Source organism: Battus philenor, unplaced genomic scaffold (genome assembly GCF_028537555.1).
Source record: "Battus philenor isolate CCGP_79_NKW_IND1 unplaced genomic scaffold, ilBatPhil1.0.hap1 SCAF_21, whole genome shotgun sequence".
In the NCBI taxonomy this organism is placed as follows: domain Eukaryota; kingdom Metazoa; phylum Arthropoda; class Insecta; order Lepidoptera; family Papilionidae; genus Battus; species Battus philenor.
Genome location: NW_027181684.1, coordinates 7,903,728 through 7,927,523, shown reverse-complemented (window position 1 = coordinate 7,927,523; position 23,796 = coordinate 7,903,728). Strand labels below are relative to the sequence as shown.

General features: G+C 31.7%; 3 protein-coding genes across 3 annotated transcripts; 1 reads left to right on the top strand and 2 right to left on the bottom strand.

Annotated features, from left to right (window-relative positions):
* Positions 1 to 5,552: 5,552 nt before the first annotated feature.
* betaggt-I (geranylgeranyl transferase type-1 subunit beta) lies at positions 5,553 to 13,939 on the bottom strand. Its single transcript, XM_068766435.1, has 5 exons — positions 13,693 to 13,939; positions 12,928 to 13,055; positions 9,716 to 9,889; positions 7,983 to 8,146; positions 5,553 to 6,981 (listed from the first exon to the last, which is right to left on the bottom strand). The coding sequence occupies exons 1-5, from the start codon at positions 13,797 to 13,799 to the stop codon at positions 6,484 to 6,486; spliced, it is 1,071 nt and encodes a 356-aa protein (XP_068622536.1). The 5' UTR covers positions 13,800 to 13,939; the 3' UTR covers positions 5,553 to 6,483.
* Positions 13,940 to 14,859: 920 nt separating this feature from the next.
* On the top strand, positions 14,860 to 17,920 carry RpS6 (ribosomal protein S6). Its single transcript, XM_068766686.1, has 6 exons — positions 14,860 to 14,947; positions 15,245 to 15,449; positions 15,638 to 15,783; positions 16,634 to 16,804; positions 17,309 to 17,455; positions 17,799 to 17,920. The coding sequence occupies exons 1-6, from the start codon at positions 14,942 to 14,944 to the stop codon at positions 17,883 to 17,885; spliced, it is 762 nt and encodes a 253-aa protein (XP_068622787.1). The 5' UTR covers positions 14,860 to 14,941; the 3' UTR covers positions 17,886 to 17,920.
* A 1,034-nt stretch (positions 17,921 to 18,954) lies between these two features.
* LOC137923487 (uncharacterized) lies at positions 18,955 to 20,799 on the bottom strand. The gene is made up of 4 exons (XM_068766747.1): positions 20,569 to 20,799; positions 20,291 to 20,488; positions 19,695 to 19,769; positions 18,955 to 19,101 (listed from the first exon to the last, which is right to left on the bottom strand). The coding sequence occupies exons 1-4, from the start codon at positions 20,797 to 20,799 to the stop codon at positions 18,955 to 18,957; spliced, it is 651 nt and encodes a 216-aa protein (XP_068622848.1).
* Between the last annotated feature and the right edge of the window lie 2,997 nt (positions 20,800 to 23,796).

The window sequence follows — 23,796 nt, the reverse complement described above, 5'->3', positions numbered from 1 at the left end:
CCTGAAGTATGTGGTATAGAGTGGAACCCACTGCGAGGCCTTCTCGGGGCAGAGGGCTCTGGATATCTCAAGTAAGGCTAACAAGGTTTTTGCTCATATACATGAGTGGCGAGTCAGAAACAAGTTTAGATTCGATCGTCACAAGATAAAGGGAAAGATAAAGGCAATAAGCTGAAGTATGACAATCCACTACTGAGTTTGGAGGCGAGCCGCTTGGTCTAATATTAGACCTCACAGTTGATGATAGGTTCACGTTCAACAGTTACATCAAGACGTGAGTAAGTAGGCCCAAGGCCTCTACCGTCAGCTGGACCGGGCCGCTAAAGTATCTTGGGGGTCTAAACCGTGAGGTGACTACGGCCGCCGATATTGTGATTTACACAGACGATAGCCGCATAGAAGATAAGGGGGGTGCGGCGTTCCGCATAAAACAGAAGTATATTTAACCAGAAAACAGAACTCAACACTCGCGACCCACCCTTCAAACTGTCACAAGAACTGACACCCACCATCCCTTATCGTTGACAGTGAAAGAGAATATTACGAAAGCAAAAGACAAAGGGAAGATTATAAAGTTGTATCGGGTGAAAGCGCACGCCGGGACGGATTAAAAGAATACCAGAATATAAGAAGTGTCCCGCTTCATCCGGAGCAAGAAAATGTAAAAAATATAATAAGGTATAGTAAAAGATCTTGTGAAGGAGGACAGAAGGAAACGCTAATTAAAAAATTACCAAAAAATTATTTCAAATAAAAATCCTTGTCATATGTTTAAGATCGGCGGGACGAGAGGCGATATAGATAGAAAGGAGGGTGATAAAAATATATTAGAATATCCTCTGAAACTGTTTTGATAATGGTGATGACAGCAAAGCTAATATCGCTATTTGCATCTCGTGTATTAAAATATAATTCTCTTTATACAAATATTTTTTATATAAAGAGAATTTTTATATAAAAATAATTCGATTTCATCGCAAGCGTTGACGGCGTAAATTCTAAATCTTCTATTAAATCGACTAAAATCGTGGGACTATATAAGCTTGGCTCTAGTTGTTACATTGAATATTTTACTGGATTAGGACGCCGCCGAGATTTAAGATCCCCGGGCGTATAGAAAAGACGAGAGCGAACATCACGAGTTGTTTAGTGTATACTAGTTTGGTTTGATTATGATTTACACTAGAATTACTACCGCTATACTTCTTTCATTCTCTCAAAGTTATAGAAAAAACGTACTTTTATGTAGCGTACGTTACTATTACAAATATAATAATCACTTTTTGATTGATTATAGGTAAAGTATTTAACCTAGCATCTGATGTTTTGCGATGACGATATCAAAGATAGTAAATGCTTGTTTGGAAGACTCTTGACATTTCTTTTTCTTAGATGTATCATGAAATGTATTTTATTAAGTCTGAGAAATGTTAAATTTATGTATTAAAATTACATTTAAATAATCACTATGTACATTATAAACCGTTAGAGTTTATCTGTACTGTTATACTGGAATATTGTACCCCAGACCCGCAAGCGCGCCGTAAGACTACATGGCAGACAATAGAATGTCTACCACGTCTGACATGTCTGCAATGTCTTCCGATGATCCTGACAAGGTAGACCTTATTAGGATTTTCGGTAGATGCACGCCGCTTCCAACAGGTTCTGTTGAAAATCTATGGCAGACGCTGATGTCCAGCAGTAGACGTAGTATGGTTGTTATAATGAGGGTCACATTAGATTATCATTTCGTTATAGGTGCGTTACATTTATTTACACAAATCTGACTTCCCTTCACATTTTTATTTATAATTTTACTATTTTAAATAGTTGACGTCTTAACATATAGTATATAAATAAATTTTATGAAAATGTAGAATAATCTATTATTAATAAGTCTGACAGGAACCACTGTACCTCGGGTTAGAAAAAATGCACATACGTAAGCGAGGTACAAAGGTTCAGGTTACTTAATTAAGAAATATGCCATATTAATATTATTTTTAATGTTTTCACTGTTGTGACATAGACCTATCCACTAGAAAATTTATTAATATCAAATGCTGAATATTTTTTTTTTAAATACATCTACATCTGCGACAAATACTGTGAAAATAACTTATATATATTTACTTTATAATCCCAACGTACAAGAACCGTATTAAAGATATCGTAGAAAGCAGACAATAAAACAAACTTTCATTTTATTATTTTTTATTATCCTCAATTTAATTTTTATAAATGATACTTTACCAAACACAATATTTAAACTATAATTATATGTTTTCAAAATACATACGTCATAATAATTTATATAGTTTTAAAGAAAATTAATATAATGTTTTTAACCGCTATACTCAATAAAAAATAATACAAAACTAAATTTAATACATGCAATGATTTAACAATCTATTTCTCTTATTTGCGAACCAAAATATTCAATGATACGTATACAACAAAATGCAAGAGTATTGAATCTTTATTGTATCTTTACTAACTTATTTAGCACCTCTATAAATAATAATCATAAAAATTGAATCATCAATTTTAATCAAAGAATTATGAAAGAAAAAAATCTTGGGTAAGAACTCACGGTTTGTTCAATTAATGTTATTAACACTATATAATTACTATTATTTATTAGATGGTCTTCTAAAAAAAAATACACTATAGCTCACGCTGAAGTTCAATTCGTTAATATTGTTTTGGCTATCTCTTCATTGCTATAGTGCAACCGAAACCGCTGTACCGCCTTAGGATAGCGCGGAGAGGTGAAGGTCGAGTAAAAGAGCATGAGCGTCGCGAGTGTGGACAGTGGACTGATGGAATGTAACTACTCTAAACCTCCAGCACTATATTGTAGTTTCGCTAGCACTATAAACAGTATTATTTTCTTTAATTTTTGCTTAACGTTTTCTAAGTAACCCATTAAAAATATGTACTAATTTTGATAGTGTCGAAACTGTTATCTCCTCTCAAACGTCGGAATGTAGCAGCCACTCAAGTAAGAATTAATGATGTATAGAATAAGTGTCGCCAAAAAAATGATACATAGTGCAAACAGACAGAAGTGATCTCAAGTGTTGCCACTGCACGCGACTTTGAATAGTGGCAGGCGAAGAAGATAAAATCCAAGAAGGAAAGATCACGAACATACAAAAGCTTGCATTAAAGTTTACAGGCCGCAATCAAATACAAAAAAAATTAAAAAACACTAAAATAATTAATGCTGTAAAATTACACTCAACGACATTACTCAATACCAAAATACCTAATATATGATAAAGACAAGAATAACTATATAAAGAAAATACAATTTATAATAAAGTACAACAACCAAAAAATATATTTTTGCATAATCTTATAAAATGCCACAAAAGATTCAAATAATGATAAATTATTACAATTTTTATCTTTATGTAAAATAATATTGATAAACTCTGTTCAAATAAGAGACAAACAAAAAATGATTAACGCAAATGCAACAACGTAGCACTAGCCTAACTGAATTGATATAGCTCTAAGGATTTTTTTACAAAGTGTATTATGGTGATAACTCTATCAAAAAAAGATTTTAGAGTAAGACGAGAAAACGTAAGATGGCGTTATAAATTAAATTCACTATTGTTATAAGAAAAAAAATCCTATTTCATTATTATCGGCATATCGCCCATATTTTAACAGCACATATACCAAACAAGTATACATTTAAATCCGCAATAATTTCATAAATACCTAACTACACAAAGACATATTTACACTAGTTTTAATATAGAATCTACTACGAAAATAATCCAAAATTTATTAGAATAATTATTAAAACTTGAATAAGGAAAAAAATTTACTTAAAGAAAAATAAAACAGAGACAATATATTTTTTATCCATTTTTTTTTAATTTTGTCTTATAATACAGATAATAAATCAATTTTTTTATATCAAAATGCAACCAACAATGCTTTCACTTGATAATAGCAACGAGTTTCTTTTTATTAATTCAAAATATTATAATAAAACAAAAACGTATAGTAGTATAAGAAAGCAATTTTTAAAAAATACTTTAAATCAATAAACAATATTCATAAAAAAAATGTTACATGTTATAAATGGGTAACAGTCATGATGACGTCACACCTACAAGAGTGCAAAAACTGAAGACACCATTTATTATATTACCATTATAAATAATATTAATATATTGTATAATGTACATGTACACTAGCGATCGAATATTCGGATGTATATTTTCATAGAGTTGAAGTGTTGGCTTATTATGGAAAGAACTTTGCATAGGTATTAGCAAATGGGTAAGACAGATTGAAGGTAATTAATTACAAACTTAGTTGTTTTTGTTACATTATCAATTACCAATATATGTGTCAATAACTAGGTATAAACATACATCCTAATATCAGACCGATTTTTATTATATCGAATACGAACTCAAGACCCTTTTTCATTATTTTATTTTTATACGTAACTTCACACGGTTGATATTAAAATTTCTAAAATTCAAATTCTTTACTAGATCAACCAAAGACTTAACATACGTAATAAGTAAATTGTGCGTTCATTTATAACTAACATTATTTTTTTATACTTTACAACCGGCAAGCACCTACGATTTCGAGACTACGAATGCGCAATATGATATGCAGAGATTATTATTCGCATGCAAATTTGTTTGAATATGAAGAGTTAGCTTAATAAGGAAAGCGCTTTTCTGTCATAAAAATCTTCCCTCTGCATGTATACTATGAAATGAGTCGTTCATAAAAAATGTTGGCTCTAAAGGAAGATGATGCTTAGCGTGACAAGTGGTGACGTAAGATTGTAAGACGTAATGATCGCCGTTAAGATACTTAAATGCCGATTACAGATATCCCAGGATATTTAATACACCCTTAGGCATATGGACAATAATAAAATTATTTACACGTTTTTTTATTTCAGATATTTAATTATATATTTAATTTTTTTATACCAAATAAATTAAAATGATTGTCTATAATTTACAACCCCTCTGACCCTCTCGTGTAACTTTTGTGACATAATATTTCCAGAAAAAAAAACTTGCAGAAAGTGTAACGCGAATGGACACAGAAAAGTGAAATATCAGGTGACGTAGTTTATGAACGACCCCAAAATGGCTATCAAGCTTTATAAATTTATAAGAAACCGAAAATCTTGAAGTAATGAATTGTATGTTACTCGGAGAAAAAAACTCACATAGGAACAATGATAAAAAAAACCACTATAAATAGTAAAAAAAACACATGGCACAATTTAATTACTACATATTTTACTAATACTTAATAATTCTCAATCGTTGTTTGATATTCTTTCAGTTAATTAGCACCCACTTAAAATCATACCATAATATGAAATAATTATATGGCAACACTGAGAAAATATTCATCGAAAAATATAATTCATGTTTTTTATAAGCAATAAATGATTAAATTAAACAAAATAACCAATTAATTCATGAACATATTAATTTCATAACTTATGTTTAGATAATTGTTACATTATTTAGGATTATTTTTAAGTCTATGAAACAAAACGTATCTGGCCGGAATGAATTGCAATTTTATGATGAGCGAAAAATAAATTTGACTTAATAAGTCCTATTTTTATTTAAATAATTGTTTCACAATTATTATTTTTTATTGGTTTGGCGAAGTAAAATTTTCGTGCGAAATTAGTTTTGTGCATATTAGAAAACGATAAAGCTATTTTAAATATTTAACACGTCTTTATAATATATAAATTTTAAAAGTATTTTGTACATGACTGATTGCCGAGATAGTTTATTCAAGCAACCGTAACACAGATCGCTTTAAAAAGGCTGTTTGCGTTAATAATGCAGTAAGTTAATAAACCGCAGGCCAAGCGGTATAAACAATTAAATTTTAATTAACAATTGCATTTGAATACCTTCCAAATTACTTAGACTACTTTTTAACTTAGGCCGGCAGACAAGAATGATTCACTGTACTGTTGACGCGAATGGCCTATCATTACAGACCGTACGCGTTAACAATGCGCAGTAATATAAATCGATGAATGATTTAACTATTTAATGGAATCAGGCGTTACTTCGCGGAAGTCCATCCTAAGTAAGAAAAGGACCAATATTTAGCCACTTCCGCACATGCAGTGGTAGTCGTGCAATGTTACACCGATTAGTGCCAAACACAGAGTCTGTGTTTGGCACTAATCGGTGTAACATAGCTCCTGAAGATGCCCCGTGGAGGGGTGAAACACGTGTTGAGTGATTTGGTGGTGGCGGTTGTGTGATTCGCATTGTTTGCCGCATGCGCATTTATCAGCGGGCTGGCGGGCGGTGCATTTCATTGCACGACTACCACTGCATGTGCAGAAGTGGCTAAATATTGGTCCTTTTCTTACTTAGAATGATTTAACATCTGTGTGACGGGCGCTTAAATTTAACTACAAAACAATTGAAGTTATTGATTTTATATATTATTAATTAATGTTTCACTGGCCCATTTCTCGTGTAAACTTTTCAAATGATCGAATGCTCTGTTAGTTATATTTAATGTTGGTACAATCTCTAGTAAACCATTTTCTCCAATCAGACTCAGTCCAGCGAGACCGAGGTATGTATGCATTGGATCAGTGCATGTATCGGGCCATTTGGAAAACCCACCGGCCACATAATCCTGAGTTTCATACACGTACTTTTTATTACTAGAGTAATTTGTTAAATGTAATGCATCTAACATCTTTAGGGAAGCACCGACCCAAAAACTGTAACAGGTGTCCACAGGTTTGTTAGGTCTGCCTTGGAATCCGTCGATCTGCCGGAATACCAGCCATCTCCGCAGACTGTCGATTTGACGTTCGGATAGTTTATCCAACTGATTTGTTAAACTTAAGGTTGCCAAAGCGCAGTATGTAGTACCTCCGTGGGATTCTAATTCCGGACACTGCGCTATTCCGTAATCATAACCCTGAAACATAAAATTAAAACTAAATAAATTTATTACGCAACAAAATATAATGCATAGTATTTTGACATAATCCATAAAATTATTACTATTTATTAGTAATTTATTACATAAATAATTAAAAATTATATCAATTAGTGAGAGAAATGCAATGAGAATTATTTTTGGTTCACTTGTTCCAAGTAACAAGAAATTGCTAAAAATTCTGTATGTGTGTATATTACTGTTATGTATGTTGTTGTTGTTTTTGTAACCTCTGGATATGAATGTTGCTAGTTGTGGTGCAATTTTATTTCTTTTTCACTATTAAATATTCATCCCTATGTTAGACTATTTTACACAATACCTATTTAAATAGGTAATTAAAATTTCTACATTTCAATTTCTAAACGTAATAAATAATTTGTGCATTCATTTATATTGTTACGAATCAGCACAGGGCTCGAATTAAAACCACTTACAACACTGCCACTTGCACTCAAAACATCTGTTTTTTGTCGATGCTGTGATAACAGTAGCCACAAATGTATACTGACTATTCGACTACAATTTCGTAACCACGCAACTAACTCCTCGAACATCATACTGTATCCCCGCAAACACTAGACTAACTCTGCGAGAACACTCTTTATTTACGCTCGCAATAAACGAATCTCGGCTTAATTGTGAGCAACTATGTACGATATTATAATTTATTCTCATGTTAAGTCTCTGATCATGTAATAAATTTAAGAATCCTATTATAATGTGAAGATTTTAGAGATAATAAAAGTTTGAAAAGAATCACTCTTGTTTCTTTTATATTATTAAGTATTGTAAAGGTAAACAAAAAATTTGTCAGAGTTCGTGAGATCTTTTCAGATCGGGTCTCCTTTCGAACCTTCGACACTAAGTTCTAAGATGTCATTAATGATTAGCTATATCTTATGAATTCTAACACAAGTTGACACTGAAAATGAATTCCGCGTGGATAATATTAATAAATAAACAAAAAAATAACTTACAATGCATTTGATAACATAATCAGTTGCCCGTTCGATGTTGAAACCGGACCAATCGTTTAAAATATAGCTTATGCATGCCGCACAGTACACAAAACGCATGTCCGACTCGCAGCCGGATAACGTCGCCGAAAAGTTGCCCTCCTCCGTCTGCAACGCTTTCACGCCTGCAAACAACGATACAAGCATATAAACAAATAACATAATCATCATTTCAGACGTGGAACGGTTCCTCTACTTAGCCACAGGCCACCCCTTCAGGTTTCCAATAGTACGGGTTAGAAGCGTCTAGAATCCATCGTTTTCCAAAGGCAGATAGAAGACCTTAACCACTTCGGTACGGTGCTTGTCGATCACAAAGCCATACACATAGCCGAGCGTCTATAGTCGTCAACCAAGAAATTTTAACCTATCTCTGTAATTACAGTTTATTATAATAAATTTAGGTGAACGTAATGCGTATCTGTATCAGTTTTTAATATAAAACACACTCATCACAAGTGTGTCAAAGAGCATAACGAGCGCAATGCCTTAGGAGGTAAAAGCCAGCTATAGGCTATCACCTGTGGCTGTCGACTATAATCGACGTACCGAAATAATTAACAATATCGTCTATCCACTTTGTGGGAGTATAATCCTACAACGCACGCCAGTCCGTAGTCTACTCTAGAACTTTAAGTGTGCGCGGCTACCTGTTCTTCGCGCCACGTGGTACATGGCCTGCCGACTGTAACTTCGGCTTGCTACGTCGTTGGGTGATGACGGCTACTTTTGATCGTCTACGGATCTACTTGTTTTATATTCGATCTCTTAAATTAATCCAAAACATACCCTTCTCTATAACACGCATGAAACCCACAGCAAACTATAATCGCATTAAATATCAGAATCATGTGATTATCGCTTTACAATAAATTTAAGTACACTCAACACCAATCCCATAATATGCGTTTGTATAATTAAAGCAAAGATCCGTCCGACTTAGTTGACACAATAAATATTACGCAAAAACAAATTAATAAGTTCGAAACAAAACAGTGTTTAGCTTTAACTTGAAATTTAATTGAATTTTGGAATTCCATTATCACAAGGTATATAAGTACTAAGATACCAGTGTTAAGAATTGTCGATTTTATATGCAACTTAGATTTCAATCTTTCTTTGATTAAAAGATTGTACAAGAAATCTTGTTAACTTTTAGTTACATATTTTTTTTCGAATTTGCTATTCACTTATCGACTTTAGTAAAAGCTTCTTTAATTTTAAGATAGTAGGGCGAACGCGCTTAGCCTTCACCGTAATACGGTGTGTTGAGGCCGGTTTGGAAGCAATTTAATATTATAATTGCAAATTGATATTAGGCAATTTTAAAGGACCTTTTGATAAACATCTATTATAAAACAATATGGCGTAACGATTTACGAAATATAGCAGGGGGACGTCGTTACCCAGAGCTGGAAAAAGTAGCAGCAACCGCCTATAGCGTTAAACTTTTAGAGGCGCTGACATATTTTTTTTTATTATCTCATATTATAGGGGTGGCCAAACTGCGGCACATATAAATATATAACTGTTTACACTTGTATTTAATGTGTAATTTTAATTTTTTAGCTATTATACTCTTTTTTTAATATGCAATAAATTTATATGAAATCGCGCCAAATTTTGTTCCACCCGGAACACTCAAAATCTATAATAGGCCTGGTTTTTAACTTAATGCAATAAATTAATCTTACCATTAACAATTGCTTTTCTATTAACCCTAGAAAAATCATCACCGAGCGCTAGTAGCGTACACAATCCCGTATACGTCATCGCTAGATGACCACATCTATAATGTCTGTTCTCGTTGTCCAAATCGATGTTTATAGTGGAGGAACCTAGGAACCCGCAAGTCGACATATCACCATCTGAAATTAATCAAAATTATTATTAAACAGGATATCATCACCTCCCTTATAGATTTCCAGAATGAGCGGTTGGAAGCAGCCTGTGTTTGAAATCTTCCGAAGTCCGTAACAAGGTCATCTGTCCACCTTGGTCTGGGTGGATGTGCTATACTACGCTTGCTGGGGCGTGGTCTCTACTCCAGAACATCTCTCATATTGTTTTCAGAGTTATGTTTTTCAAAATATAATTAAAAAAACGGCATTTCACGCAATTACAGAGACTTTCTCTCAATCTCGAAGCTCTCATTGGTTTTGATCTTTTAATTAGTGCGCCGATCGTATAAGTAAACACCGCTAGATTTCTATGTTCCAAAAATATAACGACAAAATGTCGTTGAAAGGTTTTGACAAAGGAATCGACATCCGTTTGCATCTACTATTTGAACGATATAAATTTTCAAAATCAGAACGTTAAACATTTCAATAAAAAAATTAAAGACCATCAATAAAATTGTCTATTTAAAAAAAAAAAAAACAAAGTCAATTTATAAGAGATATGTAAAAGTGTGATCCTGTTAACGTCAATGCGTTGATTAAGCGAAGATTATTATGGATTTTAATATCTATACTATAATACACTCAAAATACCAAGAAGCAAAGCAAATTTTACCGTGAATAAACAGTAAAAAACTGTCGGTTTGAAATATTATTAATGACACAAAACAAATATAACTCATACAATTTACTTTACATGCGTAATTCTTTGAGCAAATGTTTAAAAAACGTGTTAAAATATAAACAATGAACCATAAAATCTTAAATATATTTATACAGCGCAGGCCTTTTCGGGAGATAAACTATATTAACTGAAGTCCTAATTTTAATGTTTTACTGTTTTCAAGGTCGAGAACAATATTTCCTTAAAATATTTTACCTCCAAACGCAATTACCTACATCAAAATGTTTAACTTTATTGCAAATGCAACAAAAGTGTGATTGTTATTTTAAAATAAATATACGCGACTTAATGTCATTTACATTATAAAATACGGATTTGCGTTACAGTAGTTAATTATTGCATGATAATTAACATTTTACAATGTTTAATTACGAAAATTATACATAGATTATTATCAGTTTTCTTGGTTAATTGTAGACTTTGTATTATTCTTTTGTAACAAAGGTGATTATACAAAATGTATATAAGAGTCAACAATCTCGTATTTGCTTGGTTTATTAAGGTTTATAATATGAAGAAAATTATACATAAATAGCTACCAATTGTACATCTTTCGTTTTGAAATTATTTGATGAGGCTTTAACTAAATCGTTGATACTAATAAAAGTATTAGAAGGTAATAAAAGTAATGCTAGACGTGATGGAATAAGTAATATGTATGTCGGCAAAAGTTGGGGCCCCCTGAGGAACCATTCACACTTAGTTACCATAAAAAATGTAAGCTATGCAACTTCTGTGCCATCACAAACCTGATAAAGTTATAAATTGTAATTCACAATCAGGATTTGTTAATCATAAAATTAAGCCATGGTGATTATAAACTGCTTGGTAATAACTTTCAAAATAAAGTAAAAGATATTTTTTGTTTTTTCTAGATAGTAAAAGAATAGAGGAAACAGAAGTATTTGAACAAATCAGTGTGCTAAATAATGATAGAAGTCCAGGACCTGACGTAATTAGCAATAAAGCACAAAAACTAGGAAAAATTACACATCTTCATCATTTCACAAACATGTTCAACATGGTTTTAGCCATTGAACAAATACTCAAACAATGGTGTTGCTCTGATATCAGATGACTAAAAAAAAGTTAATCCCATGACATTGGTATTTACAGACCGAGGAGTTTGCTAGCTAGTAAACATAAACCTTTGACATCTATTCTTCTCAAACAAATGTAACTGGCCAATTACAAGATATAGAACAAGCATGCTTCTGCTTCGGCTTCAGCGCGATTGACCATATGCATTCTCTGGAACAGTGTTTCCCATCCATTTTCGTGCCATGCCTCACCTTTTTTAGAAAAGTTATCTAAAATTCTTACACCCCAATAAAGAGTTAAACTTGTGTCAAGGCAATTTTCATATTTTCTCAATATTAAAAACATGAATATTGAATATGTTGATAATCACATATATTTGGGAAAGAAGGTCTCATTCTCAAAAACCAGTAATGAAAAAGAAGTCCTAAAGAGAGCAAACATAACATGTAAGAAATACTGATCCTTGAAAAAGATTCTTAAAGGAGACTACAACAATAATGAAAAAGACAATATGTGATACATGGTTACTACCATGTCTTTTCTAGGGCTCATAAACATGTGTCTACACTAACAAAATCAACCAAAAGATAGAATCCACTTGATGGGCAATGGAAAGAAGAAAGATGAAATTGAGAAAGAGAGACAAAGTAAGACAACAAATTCGGAGAAAAACTAAGATTACAGAGATGGGCTGGTCATGTTGCCGATTTCTCCGATAACAGATGGAACTTAAGAACCACCACTTTGCATGGGCCATGAGTTAAAAGAAATGCTAGTAGAATGCATAAACAGTGGGCAGATGACATTCTTCAAATTGCTGGTAAGCAATAGATATGTAAAGAGAGAGATTGACTAGAGTGGAACAAATTAGAGGAGGCCTTCACCCCAGGAGGGATCCAAGACCTTGGACAAAACACATCTAACAAAAATTAATTAATTGTGAATTGTGCATAACTAATTAATGTGTAATTAATTAGTTTAGTGAACCTGATAAATAAAAATTGTCTTGCACTGTTCCCATCCAATGATTTCATGTGACTTTGACCATTTTGTCAATCCATCTAGTTAGAGAGTGTACACATGCCTCATCTACTTTGAGAATTTTTTGGCTCCAAGGGTGTTACATAAACAATATGCCTCACCTACTGCCACTTTTCTGATTCAACTGTATCACATATTTCATACAAAATGTTTAATAAAAAATGTTATGCTGCCAGATATGCAAAAATACTTCCTTTTGTAAATTGTAACATTAAATAATTGAAAATATCATACTTACTTTCCTTGTTTGGATGTACTTGTAATAAATATAGCCATTCAATAATTCTGGATCGCAACTCTATTGATATTGATGTTATTGATCCTAACACATCCAAGCCAGCAACAGAGAAATATGCTATTGTAACCCTAGAAAAGAGAATTAAGCTTTCAAGTATACTATATTCATCAGTATCACTGATCTGTTAAAAAATTATACAAGATTCATAAGGATAACTTTTTTGTCTTGAAGAAATATCACATAGTTACCATTCTATTGTGGAGAACAAAAAAAGGTTATATCATCATCATCACTTCAGCAGATAGATGCCAGCTGCAAGGCATAGACTTTACCCAAAGACTACCACAATCACCAACTACATAAAAGACTCTTAATGACTATAACCCCTTACCTACATTCAAAAATAGCTCTGTCTCAACAGTTTAGGGTAGAGCTGGAGCTCACCACCCTTTGCTAAAAGTATCACGTTATTTTTTATATTTAAATATGTGGCACCAAAAATTACAGTAAATATTTAAAACTAAAGACGACTATAATTTTTGCTGATGGATAATAAACAACTACCAATTGAAAATTATTTTTCAATGTAGAAAAATAGTAAGTGAATTTAATAATTCACAGTCAGAAAATTGATGAATATATCTTTTTTATTTTTACCCATAGTTGAAGACTCAACGATCGGTTACTGTCTTTAAAATACTGAAAGTAATTGGTTAAAAATTTTAAAAATTAAAATCCATATCAATAAACGTTTTAAATAACTACCTGGTCGAGTCATGCGATGATAATTGTGATGGCAAAATATTAAGAAATCTCATGAAATACTTCACATGTTGCCGATGAGCTAATTCTTTATTTTCTTCATTAATCATTTTGCTTTAAAGTCGAAAGTGAAAGTAGAAAATTCAAATGTTTATTTTATGTCCCACTGCAATTTTACTGTAAATTTCACGTTGATTTAGGACATTCTCCACTTTGATAAAATTTAATAAAACATTTTAATTGAAAACGGTAAACAATTCTGGGAGACAGGCATGGAATTACAAGTCAAGACCATTTGAATATAAATGTCGAAACGTCAATGTCGAACAATCTGAGCACTTTCTGTCATCGTTTTGTTCCAGTGGCATTAATCATAGACTATTTTTTTAAATGGTAATGCTTTTGCACTACTGTTTGGAGACAGAAATAAGCGTGTAATTGGTTTGATGTCCAAGTTCAAAACTAACCTAGCATTGTAATAACTATATTGAAATAAAAACTTGTATACTGTTTATACGTAAATTTAAGCTTTTCTCTTCCTTTGAATATGTAATATTAAATTGACTGGGTTATTAGAGACCTTTTCCAACAGTACTTTCTTATACAATGGACAAATAATTGTAGTTGAAGTATTGACTCCAAGGCTGCAAGGAGATTTTTTTAAAAAAAAAATAATGATACAAGTAACAGTTCATTTTTTATTAACAATATAATTCAGCAAATTTCATACACACTCAAGTCCCTATTTCTCACATCTAAAGTCCGCATTCATTTTTTGTAATGCATTTGAAACACGAGTTAAAAAGAAATTAATCTAAACCTTTACCAAAACGTGGACAAACAGCAATGATAAACAACTTGTTAGCGAACGCGTCCAAGCTGTGGAAATGACAGAATTAGATAGAATATTCTACCATCATGTAAACAAGTGCTTAGCTTGTTATTGCTAATAATAATAAGATGCATTTTCTAGTATTCATTATTTCCAACGATTATAACATAGTAAGGACATTAATAAAATTTTTGATAAATGCTTGGTTCACGTTTATTTTACATGTTTAAACTTGCACTACGTATTACTAAAATGCTAGACTTTTTGATTCTCCTTATTATTATAATATATTTTTGGAAAATAAATGGCAACATTTTCTAATAATTGTTTATGTCACACGAGTCTATTTTTTACTGGTCTGTTTCTACAATCTTTATGGTTCTTTTTCATGGCTGACGTTCTGAGGAGCTAACCGCAGTCATGAAGGTGTTTATTAAGTGTTTTTTATTTATTAATTCTTGAAGGAAAGTTGTAAAATCACATTGGTTAAGAGTTCTAGATTACTCTATTTGTTCATTTACGATATTTCTCTTAAACGAAGTGATGTGATTATCGAGAATAATGTGGATTGATGGATGCACAACTCACGTTCATTACTCCTCTACCTTGTGTTGAGCTCTATTTTGCATAGAAGAACCTGCTGAAATTCATGAAATACATAAACAGGTATGAGATTTATGTTAATGCAGTAATGTGAACATAACCTACTTTTTGTTATTGTAGTTAAACGTCTCGTACCCGGTGACGGGATGTCAGAAGTTATTCGAAGTGGTGGATGAGCATAAGCTCCGTATTTTCTATGAAAAGCGCATGGGCGCCGAAGTTGAAGCCGATCAACTGGGAGACGAATGGAAGGGCTACATTCTACGTGTTGCCGGCGGTAACGACAAGCAAGGATTCCCTATGAAGCAGGGAGTTCTTACCAACAGTATGTATAAGTTGTTTTTACTATAATAACCAATGTTAATATGTTTAACTTGTATTAATGTTAGAATTTCTGTATGGGCATAATGTCAGCTGATATAATTTTAGTGTATCGTATTTTTCCTTTAAATTTTTACATTTTGTATAAACCTAATTTTTTGTTACTTAATTATTATAATAAAACTATTACAGGTCGTGTCCGCTTACTTATGTCCAAGGGTCACTCTTGCTACAGACCACGCCGCGATGGTGAGAGAAAACGTAAATCAGTCCGTGGTTGCATTGTTGACGCTAACTTGTCTGTTTTGGCATTAGTGATCGTCCGCAAGGGTACCCAGGTAACTAATTCTCATTATTATTTATATAATTTTATTACAATTTGTGTCATATGAAAGATCCATTAACCTTTGAGTGGGTCATAAAAATTTTGAAGAAATTAGTTTTTGGCGATTTCCTTGTCTGGACTTGCAAAGAAAGGTTTATTTTATGTGTCATTCCAAGGATAATGTGTGTCAGTTAGGTAGAATTTAAATTCCATATTTACATGTTTACCTAAACATTCTAGTGACAAGAAAGCTATTTTATAAATAAAAGAGTGATGACCGATCATATATAATTATAACATATTTATATATCATTAATTGGGGCAATATTCATTGATATTTATAATATTCATATTTGTTGTTGTAAAAAGTAAATGAAGGTTAATTATTAAGAATATAGCTTTCCTAAACTAATAAAATAGTATTTAATAACTTATTAATTTTTGTACTTTCAAGGCAACCTAAACAAGAACAGGAATAACTGTTACTGTAATAACATTTATGAAAATCAGGAAATTCATTTTGATATATATAATTGAAATCATCATACAAAAATTATTCCATTTTCTTGTTTATTCAAATGTGATAATTACAACTTAGTAGATTATGAATCTGAACCCTGTTCTTACTGTTTCCCAGATCTTCAAATCTGTGTAATTATATGCGACAGGGGATAGCAATAAATGTGTAATTAATTTCTCATGTTTACCATTAGACATGGGCTTTTATTATCATTTGACATGTTATAACAAATATTTTTTAAGTATATCATACATATTGCCTTGTGACATAATAGTATGTTGTGTAAATATAACATTTATTGGAACTCTTGTTTCATTATCTGAAAATTATTGTTTTCTTTCAGGAAATTCCTGGATTGACTGATGGAGATGTCCCAAGGCGTCTTGGACCAAAACGTGCCTCCAAAATCCGCAAATTGTTCAACCTGACTAAGCAAGATGATGTACGCCGCTATGTAGTAAGGCGTCAGCTGCCTGCTAAGGAGGGCAAGGAAAATGCCAAGCCTAGGTTTAAGGTAAGAATTTAAATGATTTAAATTTATACATTATAAACTTTTTAACATTCAGGACATAAAAATGTTAAATATATGTTTATAATGTGTACAGTAGTTATTTTTGTACACTAAAACATTATATAACACATTTTTTTACATAAATAATCAAGATAATCATTATTAAACCATAATAAATAAAAAAGTCATTGTCTTGCTTTATTTATTCTAATGTTCACTAAATATAACTGCCCTGATTTAAATATTGCTTATTTAGTACTTTACTTATAAGCAGCAGCATCAGGGTAAATTGATATTAGCGCCGAGCAGAAGATTCAGACTTTTGACTGTCTCTTTTACAGTGTGCTGGACAATAACATACATTAAAATTGTTTACATATTACCATTCACAACCATTTAAAAATTTATGCCAGCTGATTGACACCCACTGTTTTTACAGTAGTGTTTGTAAATGGCACAGAAAATATTTCAAGTGGTCAATTTAACAAACACTGAAACATCTTTCAGGCCCCTAAAATCCAGAGGTTAGTCACCCCTGTAGTCCTACAACGTAGACGCCACCGTCTAGCTCTGAAGAAGAAACGTCTGGCCAAACGCAAGACCTCTGAGGCTGAGTATGCTAAGCTGCTTGCACAGAGAAAGAAGGAGTCTAAGGTAATGAAACTATGTTTTTAACCTAAGTTTAGTGATGAAAAATGTATTTGAAGTTTTTTATAATGATACAATATATCTGAACACAGAATATTAATATTTTGTTGATTAAATAATAATGTTTTGTGCAAAATATAAAAGAAGAAACACAGTTGGTATGTATATGAGTATGAAATATTTATACTTGTCATGCCTGCTGTAAGATTAAAAGCCGTGTCTTACCCCTTGGTGGTTTTTTAATAAAAACCAAGGTATTAAATCGGATACAAATTCCATCTTAAACCTTATTTAAAAAGTTATAAAGTACATAAATGCTTCAGTTTTAAACAAAATCATATTTTTTTAGGTTCGTCGTCAGGAAGAAATCAAACGCAGACGATCAGCGTCGATGCGCGATTCCAAGAGCTCAGACAAGAGTGCCCCACAAAAGTGAAAAAACTTTTTAAAATATAAAAATTGTAAAATTTATTAGTGTTTGTTTTATTTATTTTTACAGGGCTAGATTGGTTATAGATATAAACACTTAAGGGGGTATAGCTCAATTGCAAGCAAGCTTTCATTAAACCTATTTACGATTACTTTTAAAAAGGGATCATTCTGGATTTATTGGAATATACAGGCCCATATAATTTCTGGTTGTACAGACTGCAGGGACAGATAGTAAACAATGATCAATTTTAATGTTTAATCCGAATTACGAAAACTTTGCTTGCTATATGATCATTACATTGTTTAGAATTTTTGGAAAATGTACCATATGTTAATTAATCACCGCAAATGAACTAAACACCCCCATTTGAATCTTTTATAACAAGCCAATCTACCTATGCAAGGTCTGTTCAACAAGTTTGTGATACTTTTTGCCATGTTTTGGCTAAAAATACTTTGGATATAAGATCTTTATGCATCACATTTTACAAAGTGAGAAATATTAGTGATAAATAATGTAAAAACAGCTTTCTTCTGACATTATTATTATACTACAAGTAAATCACGTTTGTGTAAACTACATGCAAAAATAAATTGCACAAGATTTTTAATTGCGGCTAGTGAATGCTCAAAACAGCAATACTCTTCACAAGTAATTATTACCGACGCAAGAGTTCGATGTAGGAGTACAAAAACATATTCTAAGATATCCAAATCTCGTGAATATAAAGTATATGCCCGCGGCGGAGCGATTCCCGAAAGACTTATTTCTTGTAGAGATGTCTAGGAATTTGTGCCTTAAGTGTCTAAAGGCAAACTGTTTTTCTTCCTGGCCAAGAAAGAACCTGTTACTATAAAACTGCAGTATGCACTTGTATGCAGTGATTAAAGTTTTCTGTGCTTTATTCCCGCTGACAAAATTGACGGATTTATCAACAGTTCGCGTATTCGAATTAAGAATTTTACTAGTAGATGATGCTTTTATTTAAATAAAAAAAAAACTTCAAAACACGTCACATATAAATAAAAAAATGTAGCAAACAGCACACAAGAGAATATAAAAGTTTAGAAAGCTAAGCTCCCCGTGGTTTCAATAAACCCAATCCAACGTAACGAGCCATAACTCTAAGGTAAGAAGGGTTTAGTTTCTTTCGCTTAGCAAGTAATGCTTTTAACAGCTTTTTTGAAGATTCATCAAAAGGTTTTTGATAGTCTGAGGCCTGTAAATAATCATCCAAAATTAATATAATTATAATAAAGACTTAATAGCAAAGTTAGGAAATACTCTTGTACAGTTTCACATCGGTAAAAGTTACGATTAACATGCCCTGGATGGCACAATAAAAGTAATATAATATAATAAATTTGAAGTTTCCTACTTTGTTTCTTTAACGAAATTGATCGGTTTTGGTAGGTGTATGCATATATTATCGCATGAAAAATCGGCATCGTGAGAACTATATATGTGCAATTATATATGTAGTCATCATGTCAGTCGATAGACGCCCACTGCAAGGCATTGGCCTCCTCCAGAGATCGCCTCGATGACCGATCTTATGCTGCCCACCTAGTAGGCTCTAACCACGTCACAAAGAATAAATATAATAGGACTACAAAATAAAAAAAAAACTTTTGCGTTGGTAACACAGCGAAGACAAGCAATTTTTATCACAACCTTGGAACTAGGGCATCCTCATTAGGTAAGTAACTGGCGGTTACTAAACAGCAAATGTTTAGCAGTATTTGTATAAAGATATTTAAAGCCGCAAAACGGTCTTTACGTTCTTAAATAAAATGAAAACTAAAGTCTTACTGTAGTTTTTGCGATCCAACACAATTCATCTAAAAGATTATTGTTAGTCCCCGACAAAAATGAAAAACCTTCGTTCTGCAAATAGTAATGTAGTTTCAATAAAAAAAAAAATTAAAAAATCTCTAACACAAATGCTCTAACACATTAAGATTTAAAAAAAATTTACTAAAATAATAATGCTGTAATTTAGCTAAAAGTCATGTATATATTAAATATTATAAATATATTAAAAATTTCACAATTGGGAGTGTTGAAATATAAATTTCTTTTTTTTTCCGTATCAATCAATGAAAAGAAAAAGATAATTTAAAAAAATATTTATGAGCAATCAATTTGTATAAAAAAGGTAAGAAAACTTAAAAATAAAGTTCGCTCTATAGTCAAAATTTGTGGCAAAAATTATACTTTTTTAATTTTATACAAGAAAGACATCATATTGGCGCACAAAATAAAACAATTCCCGATCCGTATAATATTATTCCGTAATTTTTAATTCGTTATACCATTAAAAAAAAGAAAATCTGTACAATTGATAGAAAGTGTGGCTTGACTATAAAGATTATATGCAACTGGTTTGAAATGTCTTTAAATGTTACCTGTGATACGCAGAGATTCTCTTTTTCAATTACTTCAACTTCCATGTCAAGTTCTTCGGCAGTTGTTATTCTATTTACAGCAATACCTTGTAGTAATAAAGGCCTAAAACGTTTGACATTTGTCGTCTCCTTCTTATTTGCTAATAAAAGAACGAGTAATGCTTGCCCTTGGGTTATCTCTTCTATCCAACTTTTCATCTAGAAATGTACTTATATGGTTAATGTCAAATAATTTTTAATTTGTGTAATTTACAAAAATACACCATCGATTATATTACCTCAAAAATAGATGACAAAATTATTCTTTCGGAATATCCTTTTAAAACATTAGATAACGCTTTACAACAACCCAGGGCGTTTAGGAAATCATCAAGATTCGCTATTTTATTCAACGAAGTACAATAAATATCCTTTAACGTGTTTGACTTGTGTCTCTTATAAGGTTTGAGACTCTTAGGTCTTCTAACGCCGTTTTTAACAAAAACTTTTTCCAGTTTATCCACCTTCATTGCGTTTGTTGTAATTAGATTATTATTCTCTATCTGTTCGGTAGGATTATAAGGCGTGTTACATATTGATAGAATTCTTGAACTTTTAGGAACTAAATCAAACGTTCCTAAAACTCGCATGGTCTTAGTGTGATAACTTTCAGTAACAACGGATTGTCTTTGCCATGGCCAAATGCACGTCGTGAAATTAACATATTTTGTTACATTTTTCTCTGCATGTTTCGCATCTAAGGCAAACTTACAAGTAGGTAAAGCCATTAATTTAAGAGCCATCGTCCTTATTGGTGAAACGTATGGCACTAACGCCATACATTTGTTTGATGGTTTTTCCTTAAAAATAGTTTTAGTTATACACTGCGTAATATTTGGCTCCATTGTCTTCACAAATAAACTTTTATGTATTATGCGCATGAAACTCAATAAAGGTTTTATTTCAATCACAGGACAAATAATATTTTTCAATTGGTACATATCCTTTTTATGTAATTTTCTGTTATTTGTATAGCTAGTAATTTGTAATAAACTCTTACTAGAAAATTCGCCGTTTTCTAAGCATCCTGACTGATCGATTGACTTCAAAGAACTCATTTCTTCAATCGATCCCGATTTATTATCGATGTCTGACATGGTATCTGCGTAATCAGCTACAATAAGATTAGTTTTATTTCCATTCATTATTTCATTTATTAATTTAGGCAATATACAACATAATTCGGCAGGCAAAATTGCGTTTGGAATTCTCGTTTTGCATTTGTATAATGTACTCTTATGTCCTGATGGCACTACAGGCAAACATGAGGAAAACGAAGAAGATAATACAGAATCTGTTACTGACGGAATAGTCACATCAAATTGTAATACTACGTTGGTCTGACAGTGGTGTACAGATATTTGGGTTCGTGTTATCATTTTAACTTCAAGTTTTAATGTTTTAACATCCTGATCATCGTCAAAACCTGGTATAATGGTATTATCAATATCTTTTGTCATTAATGCGCTTGTAGCATTCGAGTATTCGGAATCTGTTTTGATAGAGGCTTCTGAATCTAAAATAAATAACACGAAATAGATTAGCTTTTTGATTAGACAATTTGTGCGGAAATTTAAATAATAAAAAAAAACAAATACCGCAAGCGAAATTAAATGTTTTAATAATAAGGTAATAAGGTTTAGTTTTAACATGGGATAGCATATATTGTTTTGAAGTGAATGTGTTAATGATCAAATAAAAAAAAAGACAGAAACTACTTTATACGATTATAATGGATATTTAAAATCTAGCAGATGAAAGTCTTACCATTGAGGTTTTCTTTAATGGCCTCAGAATTTTGAGTGTAGTACACACCTTTTCTAATCTTTTTTATAATATTGTCAATAAAATCGCTAGCCCATTTTGCTTTTGCCCATGGATATTTCCTTTTAGAAGCGAATTGACTCTTTTGCGCGTATGCAATATTTTCATGCCGTTTAATTGCATTTTGTTCCTGTAGTGATCCGTGAATTTCACTGTTTGTAGAAGATTTTACTTCTTGTACGAGGGTTGCACAATTATCTAATACTTGACTATTGCTATTTTCAATTACAATGTTATCGCAAACAAGACTTTTCTGAGATTTGTTGTAAATTAAATCCATCATTTTATTTTTAAATTGGTTCAATACTTTTTGTTTAGGAGATATCACCTTCTTTGTATTAATAGCGTCGATAGATTTCAGTATTTTGATTTCAGAGTCTTTCTTATTTGGAGGAGTATTATAAGTAACATTTACATTCGTTGCGTGCGGGGAAATGGAATCAGTTATTCTATTACCACCGTTATTAAGCAAGTTAACTTCAACTTTCTGCTTATTTTTCACAGACCCCATGTGCTTAAAACGATTTCTAAGAGATTTAGTATTCTTTGAACTTAATGACCATTCAATCATGAAAGGCCAAACACATTGATTTAAACCATCAAACTGCGGAGGTTCATAATCGACGACATGGAACGTAGAACTAACTTCGTCTTTATTTAATATAACAATAGGAAATTTCAACCGGGCTAATTGTCTTCTTATTTCCGTTATTGTCAATTTATGGAAATATGGTGCACATTTGTTTTTCCTTTGGAGGTCAAGATTTTGCGAGAAACTTTCATTCTTTTTATTTAAACTAGCATCTGATGTTAAATTTTTAATTTTAGGTTTGTTAGTTATTTTTATGTTATATAAACCTTTTAACCCTGCTTTACTTGATATCTCTGAAGCTTCTGATAACTGATTATCCGAATCAGGTAATCTGTTTGCATCTAAAAAGGATTCACGTTTATTCAATTTCAGTTGTTTTTTAGCATACCCTTTTTTATCTATAGTTTTGAAATTATTAGCACAACTTCCTAAAATAACCATTTCATGACTATGGCTATCGGAAAATCCATGTAAAGTTTCTTTAGACATAGTATCCTTAAAGGTTTCGCTAGTATTATTGCTCAAAACATCACGAGCGACATTCTCAGTCTTTGAAAAGTCTAATTCTTTTCTGATTTTAGTTACATATTGATGCTCTCTATTGTTATTTTGAAATTTCGTTTTAACGGAATCTTTCTTTTGTAATCTAGAGCTCAAGGTATTTGCAAATGAACTTTCAATTAACTCTTTTATTCTTAAATCGTCTTTTTTATCGATTATCGTAATGCGATCAAAGCTTGATGGTCGTGAAAATACACTTTGTAATTTATTGTTGATGTCATAACTAGATATATAAGAGAACTCTTCTGTAGTTTCAATTAGTCTGTAATAACAAAACTGTTTAAGCGATAAACTTATGTACCCGCCGGAAGCGTAAGTAATAAAACTAATAACTTTTACATGTTAAAAGATAATAAATATTCTAAGAATGATGACTTGATAAAGGATCTAAATAATAATATTAATACGCAGAGCACGGAAATATAACAAATCTGTACTCTGACATTAACCTCATGCAAAAAAAATAGTTTGTTAATTAATTTTTCTACAC

Coding starts and splice junctions, on each gene's coding strand:
- betaggt-I (XM_068766435.1), bottom strand. CDS start 13,799: ATGATTAATGAAGAAAATAAAGAATTAGCTCATCGGCAACATGTGAAG. Junction 9,890..12,927: donor AGTACATCCAAACAAGGAAA/GTAAGTATGATA, acceptor GATTAATTTCAG/ATGGTGATATGTCGACTTGC. Junction 8,147..9,715: donor TAGAAAAGCAATTGTTAATG/GTAAGATTAATT, acceptor CGTTGTTTGCAG/GCGTGAAAGCGTTGCAGACG.
- RpS6 (XM_068766686.1), top strand. Junction 15,784..16,633: donor TCGTCCGCAAGGGTACCCAG/GTAACTAATTCT, acceptor GTTTTCTTTCAG/GAAATTCCTGGATTGACTGA. Junction 16,805..17,308: donor ATGCCAAGCCTAGGTTTAAG/GTAAGAATTTAA, acceptor AACATCTTTCAG/GCCCCTAAAATCCAGAGGTT.
- LOC137923487 (XM_068766747.1), bottom strand. CDS start 20,799: ATGAAGGTGGATAAACTGGAAAAAGTTTTTGTTAAAAACGGCGTTAGA. Junction 20,489..20,568: donor TTTTGTCATCTATTTTTGAG/GTAATATAATCG, acceptor GTACATTTCTAG/ATGAAAAGTTGGATAGAAGA. Junction 19,102..19,694: donor GTTGGATCGCAAAAACTACA/GTAAGACTTTAG, acceptor GATTATTTACAG/GCCTCAGACTATCAAAAACC.